General features: G+C 50.1%; 1 protein-coding gene across 2 annotated transcripts; it reads left to right on the forward strand.

Moving 5' to 3' along the window:
* Window positions 1-370: 370 nt before the first annotated feature.
* On the forward strand, window positions 371-7,994 carry SLITRK5 (SLIT and NTRK like family member 5). 2 transcript variants are annotated; one of them, XM_032151096.2, is made up of 2 exons: window positions 371-452; window positions 3,623-7,994. In XM_032151096.2, exon 2 carries the CDS (start codon window positions 3,631-3,633, stop codon window positions 6,508-6,510), a length of 2,880 nt encoding a protein of 959 aa, XP_032006987.1. In that variant the 5' UTR covers window positions 371-452; window positions 3,623-3,630; the 3' UTR covers window positions 6,511-7,994. The 2 variants fall into 2 exon arrangements, with proteins under 2 accessions (XP_032006987.1, XP_032006990.1); XM_032151099.2 differs by lacking the exon at window positions 371-452 and adding an exon at window positions 1,787-1,843.
* The last annotated feature ends 490 nt before the right edge of the window (window positions 7,995-8,484 follow it).

An 8,484-nucleotide genomic window follows, 5' to 3' on the forward strand; every position in this document is an offset into this window, starting at 1 on the left:
AAGGATGCGAGAGCCTCTCAAATACTAATTAGGGGCCGCGGCGGCGGCGGGCTCTGCGCGGGGACAGCGGCGGCGGGATCCCAGCGCGGTGGTCGCCGCTGCGCGGGGGGCGGAGGACAGCGCAGGAGCTGCAGCCGCCGCCTTCGCTGGAGCAGCCGAGGGGCCGGTGCCACCTTCGCTCGCCCCCTCACTACCATGTACAGTGTGCGCTGCAAGAAGAAGGCGGGAGATGCATGCACACCCCCGCGACCCGCTTCCTCTGGCTCGTCCCCGGGCGTGCGCCACTGACCAGGGGGGAATGTGGTGAAGACGGCGAGGAGGAGAGCCGAGGGGGGAGGGGAGGGCCGGCCGGCGCGAACCCAGGCCGGAGGGTGCGAGGAGCCGGAGGAGGCTGGAGGGGGCGGCGGCCTCAGCTGGGTCGGAGAAAGTTGCCCCCTATGCAGATGGGAACTGTGAGTACCCCCGTGGGGGGAGGGTGCAGCGAAGGCTGCCAGGGACCCCGCGATCGCGCCTTAACATATATTGGAGCGAGTGTGCAAGTGATCATGAGTGTGAGCGGGTGCGAGCGCTCGGCGGGGCTGACCGTCACGTTGGCGGGGCCGGCGGTGCCAGGCAGTCTTCTCCGCGTCCCCGTCCCCCTCCTCCCGCTCCGTGCCTCCCCTCCCAGCAGCTCCCCTCCCCGCCCCGCCCGGCTCCGGCTCCCGGCCCCTACAGCGAGGCGCCTCTCCAGCCGGACCTCCGCCGCCCCCTCCCACTGCCTTCCTATCCCGCCGCTCCAGATCGCCCCCCGCTCTCCCCCCCCAACCCTGCTGCCCGCTCCGACAACCGCGGAGAGCACGGGGGAGAGCCGTTTGGGGAGCCCCGGAACCCGCGGTCGCCACCGCGGCGGCGGCCCCAGGCTGGAGGCGTCCGGGCGCCTCTTTCCTCCAGCCTCTGGGACCGCGCTGCTCGCCGTCTCCTCGCCCTGCCTGGGCTTGAGAAACCCATTGCATACCCCAAAGAGGGTTTTTGTGTATGTGTGTGTTTTTAAAGGGTGGCTGTGATGACTGGGCCTTGGAAATGTGAGACGGGGTAAGTCTATCGTTTACTTTGCAAAAGAGGTTCGTGTGTGTGTGTGTGTGTGTGTGTGTGTGTGTGTGTGTATGTGTATGTGTGTATGTGTGTATCTATGTGGTGGGGTGGTTTTCTTTCCCTCTTCTCCCTCCCCTTCTTCCTCGGTTTTCCCTTCCTTCTCTTTGGGGCGGGGTGGGGGAGGGGGAGCCTCGCGTCCTGGAACTCCGGGTGTTTCTGCCTGGGCGGCCGCTTGAGCAGCTGTGCCCGGAGCCTCCGGTTCGGCCTGGGTGCTGGGCTCCAGTCCGAGAGGCTCCATGCTGCTTAATGCAGGGACGTACAGGGCGGTGATCCAGTATCTAAATTCTTTGGGAGAAAATGAATAGTCCCCCCGCCCCAGCCCTCCAGAAAAAAAAAAAAAAAAAAAAAAATCTGAGAATCTGAGAATGTTCAGCGCACCAGCGAATTTGCATCGGAGGTGCGTTTCCCCGTCAGAATGTCAGCCTCCCGAGGCTCATTCAACTTTATTTTCTCAAAATTTTGGTCTCCTTTGCTAGCAAGGAGGAGGGGAAAGGGAGTGGGTTGAGAGGAAGCTCTTCGACGCTTGCTAACTAGAACTGAATTAAAGTTGTAAACGCTGGAGTTTAATACTGGCTGGACAGAATTTGCAATGGTCTTTCAGATGGGGTGGGAGGTGAATGGGGGCGGGGAAGCACAGGGAGGGAGGGGGAGGGGACCCAACCTCGCTGAATGGATGTGCGGATTTGATCCAGTGGAGAACTGAAATTTCAAGGTAAACGTTTTGCTTTCACTGGGGATGTTTTTGCCGCTTTTAAGCCGGGAGACGTTTACCGTTGCGTTGGGAGGTCGGGGATACTTGCGAGGTTTATGCACTGTGGTTCCAATTCATCTCGACACGTCTGGGTGGCCACACGTGAATGATTCGCAGGCACACTGGTACATGTGCGTGTGAATGCAGGGGCGTTTAATAGCGCGGGCTGGAGTCGACTTGGGGATCAGGAGCAAGGTCTCCAGGCTTGAACCCGCTGTCTCGGACACATCTTGGCTTTAGTTTGGAGTTGCAATTTGTTATTAGACTTCGGTAGTGAGGCAAAGGCAAGGTTGACCAGAGAAAAGGCATAGGTTCCTAGAGTCCAGCATTTCTATCAAATGTCCCCCACCCCATTAACCAAAGCAGCGTGCGCGCGCGCGCGCGCACACACACACACACACGCTCATTCCATTTATGTCCTTCCTTTAAGAGTGCTGCTGTTGATCAGAAGTAGGAAGTGGAAGGAAGCCTTCAAGGGGACAAAAAGCGAGCAAGAAAAAAAAGGGGGAGGGGGTCATATTGATTCCTGTGGGAGATGGAATTCGGATATTAAACAACTGACCTAAGTCACTTACAGTTCTCCCTCCCACCTTTCTATTTTGTCTCTTAATCAGCCCAGGCGTCCTTTCCCTGAGATTAAAAAAAAGGAGAGAGGGAAGCGTTCACAATTAAATGTAATAAGCAACTCCAAAGATGGGGATGCTGTCGAGGTGGTAGTTCCGTGCAAACCTTGCTATTACCGTTGCAAATAGACGCGGAGCCCAAGGTAAGGGAGGCTTTGGTGCTGATCCTTGGTTTACTGATTCCCGGTAAGCGGTAGGAACGTCCTTTTTAAACTCTAGGCATCGGGAGGTATTCGGAGATTGCGGATACCTTCGCTGAGTTCTTTGTAATCCATCGTGCAGAACTATTTCAGTGGCTTAAAGATGCGGTTTGGTAGCGTCGCTGACATGATCAATGAGAAGTGGTCGCAGGGCGCTCTCAGGGAAGCGCTGCTAAGTGGCACCGTGCATGCAATTAGGACGCTGATGTGCTTAATAGCGTGGTAGTGAAGTCCACCATCAAAGCAAATGCGCTCTCCTTTTTCTCCTTACTCAAAGCTCCGGGAGACAATTGGTGATTTAAGAGCTTCTTGGGGCTCCTTTGATGCATTATATTACAACCTTTTTGCCTCTGAAAAGTATCCTTTAGGTTCCCACCGTGGCATTTCTAGCGATGGCTTAAAATACCCCAAGTATTTTGGCTCCTTGCCACTCTGTGAATATGAGAGACCTTCACGGTGAACTGTTAACTGAAGAGATTCTGAAAGAAAGAAGGGGGGGTGGGGGCTGGGTATAGGTGAGGTGGGGAACCTTGTAAAATGGTGCTTCTTTTTTTCTTAAATTAGAACCATGAAACTGTACTGACAGCCATTTTATGTATATTTATGTATTGGTTTTGAAAAGGGGGGGAGCAGAGAAAACTAAAATGGGACTTTATCTAACCTGCTCTTATCTTGTAAGGAGCAGCATATTTGTGGTGTGCTCATTTAAAAAAATAAAATCAACGTTTAAATCAAAATGTATAATAGATTTTAATAAAATCTGGAGAATGTCAATGTTTCACTTGGGGGGTGTGTCATTTATATCTCTTCCTTTTGGGTTTTAGAGTAATAATGTTAAGAAAGAGAGAGACTTTCTGACTGATCCCTTAAATTTTTGTCATATTCTGTTGTTTCCTTGTTTTCTCTCTCCCTTACAGGAGGTAAAATGCACACTTGCTGCCCCCCAGTAACTTTGGAACAGGATCTTCACAGAAAAATGCATAGCTGGATGCTGCAGACTCTAGCGTTTGCTGTAACATCTCTCGTCCTTTCGTGTGCAGAAACCATCGATTATTATGGGGAAATCTGTGACAACGCATGTCCTTGTGAGGAAAAGGACGGCATTTTAACTGTGAGCTGTGAAAACCGGGGAATCATCAGTCTCTCTGAAATTAGCCCTCCCCGTTTCCCAATCTACCACCTTTTGTTGTCCGGAAACCTTTTGAACCGTCTCTATCCCAATGAGTTTGTCAATTACACTGGGGCTTCAATTTTGCATCTGGGTAGCAATGTTATCCAGGACATTGAGACCGGGGCTTTCCATGGGCTACGGGGTTTGAGGAGATTGCATCTGAACAATAATAAACTGGAACTTCTGCGAGATGATACCTTCCTTGGCTTGGAGAACCTGGAGTACCTACAGGTCGATTACAACTACATCAGCGTCATTGAACCCAATGCTTTTGGGAAACTGCATTTGTTGCAGGTGCTTATCCTCAATGACAATCTTTTGTCCAGTTTACCCAACAATCTTTTCCGTTTTGTGCCCTTAACGCACTTGGACCTCCGGGGGAACCGGCTGAAACTTCTGCCCTACGTGGGGCTCTTGCAGCACATGGATAAAGTTGTGGAGCTACAGCTGGAGGAAAACCCTTGGAATTGTTCTTGTGAGCTGATCTCTCTAAAGGATTGGTTGGACAGCATCTCCTACTCAGCCCTGGTGGGGGATGTGGTTTGTGAGACCCCCTTCCGCTTACACGGAAGGGACTTGGACGAGGTATCCAAGCAGGAACTTTGCCCAAGGAGACTTATTTCTGACTACGAGATGAGGCCGCAGACGCCTTTGAGCACCACGGGGTATTTACACACCACCCCGGCGTCAGTGAATTCTGTGGCCACTTCTTCCTCTGCTGTTTACAAACCCCCTTTGAAGCCCCCTAAGGGGACTCGCCAACCCAACAAGCCCAGGGTGCGCCCCACCTCTCGGCAGCCCTCTAAGGACTTGGGCTACAGCAACTATGGCCCCAGCATCGCCTATCAGACCAAATCCCCGGTGCCTTTGGAGTGTCCCACCGCGTGCACTTGCAACCTGCAGATCTCTGATCTGGGCCTCAACGTAAACTGCCAGGAGCGAAAGATCGAGAGCATCGCTGAACTGCAGCCCAAGCCCTACAATCCCAAGAAAATGTATCTGACAGAGAACTACATCGCTGTCGTGCGCAGGACAGACTTCCTGGAGGCCACGGGGCTGGACCTCCTGCACCTGGGGAATAATCGCATCTCGATGATCCAGGACCACGCTTTCGGGGATCTCACCAACCTGAGGCGCCTCTACCTGAATGGCAACAGGATCGAGAGGCTGAGCCCGGAGTTATTCTATGGCCTGCAGAGCCTGCAGTATCTCTTCCTCCAGTACAATCTCATCCGCGAGATTCAGTCTGGAACTTTTGACCCGGTCCCAAACCTCCAGCTGCTATTCTTGAATAACAACCTCCTGCAGGCCATGCCCTCAGGCGTCTTCTCTGGCCTGACCCTCCTCAGGCTAAACCTGAGGAGTAACCACTTCACCTCCTTGCCAGTGAGTGGAGTTTTGGACCAGCTGAAGTCACTCATCCAAATCGACCTGCATGACAATCCTTGGGATTGTACCTGCGACATTGTGGGCATGAAGCTGTGGGTGGAGCAGCTCAAAGTGGGCGTCCTAGTGGACGAGGTGATCTGTAAGGCGCCCAAGAAATTCGCTGAGACCGATATGCGTTCCATTAAATCGGAGCTGTTGTGCCCTGACTATTCAGATGTAGTGGTTTCCACGCCCACACCCTCCTCAATCCAGGTCCCTGCGAGGACCAGCGCCGTGACTCCTGCGGTCCGGTTGAATAGCACTGGGGCCCCCGCGGGCTTGGGCGCAGGCGGAGGGGCGTCGTCGGTGCCCTTGTCTGTGTTAATTCTCAGCCTCCTGCTGGTTTTCATCATGTCCGTCTTCGTGGCCGCCGGGCTCTTCGTGCTGGTCATGAAGCGCAGGAAGAAGAACCAGAGCGACCACACTAGCACCAACAACTCCGACGTGAGCTCCTTTAACATGCAGTACAGCGTGTATGGCGGCGGCGGCGGCGGCACGGGCGGCCACCCACACGCGCACGTGCATCACCGCGGGCCCGCGCTGCCCAAGGTGAAGACGCCCGCGGGCCACGTGTATGAATACATCCCCCACCCACTGGGCCATATGTGCAAAAACCCCATCTACCGCTCCCGAGAGGGCAACTCCGTAGAGGATTACAAAGACCTGCACGAGCTCAAGGTCACCTACAGCAGCAACCACCACCTGCAGCAGCAGCAGCCGCCGCCGCCGCCACCGCAGCAGCCACAGCAGCAGCCCCCGCCGCAGCTGCAGCTGCAGCCCGGGGAGGAGGAGAGGCGGGAAAGCCACCACTTGCGGAGCCCCGCCTACAGCGTCAGCACCATCGAGCCCCGGGAGGACCTGCTGTCGCCGGTGCAGGACGCCGACCGCTTTTACAGGGGCATTTTAGAACCAGAGAAACACTGCTCCACCACCCCCGCCGGCAATAGCCTCCCGGAATATCCCAAATTCCCGTGCAGCCCCGCTGCTTACACTTTCTCCCCCAACTATGACCTGAGACGCCCCCATCAGTATTTGCACCCGGGGGCAGGGGACAGCAGGCTACGGGAACCGGTGCTCTACAGCCCCCCGAGTGCTGTCTTTGTAGAACCCAACCGGAACGAATATCTGGAGTTAAAAGCAAAACTAAACGTTGAGCCGGACTACCTCGAAGTGCTGGAAAAACAGACCACATTTAGCCAGTTCTAAAAGCAAAGAAACTCCCTTGGAGCTTTTGCATTTAAAACAAACAAGCAAGCAGACACACACAGTGAACACATTTGATTAATTGTGTTGTTTCAACGTTTAGGGTGAAGTGCCTTGGCACGGGATTTCTCAGCTTCGGTGGAAGATACGAAAAGGGTGTGCAATTTCCTTTAAAATTTACACGTGGGAAACATTTGTGTAAACTGGGCGCATCACTTTCTCTTCTTGCGTGTGGGGAAGGTGTGGAGAAGGGCTTTAAGGAGGCCAATTTGCTGCGCGGGTGACTTGTGAAAGGTCGCAGTCATTTTTGTAGTGGTTGGAAGTGCTAAGAATGGTGGATGATGGCAGAGCATAGATTCTACTCTTCCTCTTTTGCTTCCTCCCCCTCTCCCGCCCCTGCCCCACCTCTCTTTCTCCCCTTTTAAGCCATGGGTGGGTCTAACTGGCTTTTGTGGAGAAATTAGCACACCCCAACTTTAATAGGAAATGTGTTCTCTTTTTCCGCCCCTCTCCTTCTCTCCTTCCCTCCCCTCCCTTCTCATTCCTTTTCTTTGTTTTTAAAGGATGTGTTTGTATGCATTCTGGACATTTGAATTAAAAAAAAGTATTGTGATCCTGTAAAGGATCACCATAGATGTGGACAAATCATTAAAATTACAGAGCTATATGATCCATAATTGATTAGTCAAAATAACTTATTGATGAAATATACAAATATTTTATTGTAGCACCTATTTTTATATGCACATTTAGCATTCCTCTTTCCTTCAATATTTAGCCTATGATTTTGCAGAGGTGTCACACTGTATTAGGATCTGCATTTCTAAAACTGACGTGGTATCAGGAAGGCATTTTCAATCATTAAAAATGTGGAGAATTTAATGGCAAAATCTTTAAAAGCCAATGCAACCCACCCAATTGAATCTGTATTTTCTTTTAAGAAAACAGAGCTGATTGTATCCCAATGTATTTTAAAAAATAGGGCAATTGATTGGGCCCTTCCAGTGAGAATTGTTTGCAAGTTTTGGGTTTTATTAGAAAAGATTTGAAAGTATTTTTATTAGTGAACCAAAATGACATGTTCATTTGACTACTATTGTAGCCGATTTTCGATTGTTTAACAAAACCCGTTGCATTTGTACAGATCCACGTGTACTGGCACCTCAGAAGACCAAATCATGGACTGTACAAGTCTCTATACAATGTCTTTATCCCTGTGGGCAGTAAGCAATGATGATAATGACAAACAGGATCTCTGTAAGATGGGGCTATTGTTGTTACAGTCTCATATGTATCCCAGCACATGTAATTTTTTAAATAGTTTCTGAATAAACACTTGATAACTATGTCAAATATGAGGGATGGAAGTAATGATTACTTAAGGTGCAAAATACTTAACTATGTGTGATTGATAGAATCTCCATCATTAACAATTTAGGAAATAATTCCTAAACTTTATTCCTAATACAAAATGTTTCCCCTAATTAGCAAAATTTTAAAGTATACATATATATATATATATAACATATATTACATATATATGTAATTTATGCCTTTGTTGGTTCAGGGAAGTATGATTTTCTAAATGTATCACTTAATGTGTTCATTAATGCTATTTCAATTATATACACTGTTTCCTTACTGAAGTATTCATCTACTACGTGGAGCATGGTAAGTAATATATTGCATATTCACTTTTCTCTTAATATAATGTACTTGTCATATCAGCATTATTTATTCAGTCTACAGTTTTCCATAGTTTTCATATTTTTAATTTGTGTAAATCTACCTTCAACAATTATGATGGATTCCTTATCTAAAGTTGATCAATATTCTAAATGCTCAAAATGTTGGTGTATATGAGCTCGTCATCTTTGAATAAGGTTTTCTAGTGAGTTTAGACTGCAATTTAAGGATAAGAAATGTTTCAATTTTGTGCTTCATTGCTATAGGTGGATCTCCCCATAATTTCATCTG

The sequence above is a fragment of the Hylobates moloch genome, unplaced genomic scaffold (genome assembly GCF_009828535.3).
Source record: "Hylobates moloch isolate HMO894 unplaced genomic scaffold, HMol_V3 SCAFFOLD_4, whole genome shotgun sequence".
NCBI classification, from domain to species: domain Eukaryota; kingdom Metazoa; phylum Chordata; class Mammalia; order Primates; family Hylobatidae; genus Hylobates; species Hylobates moloch.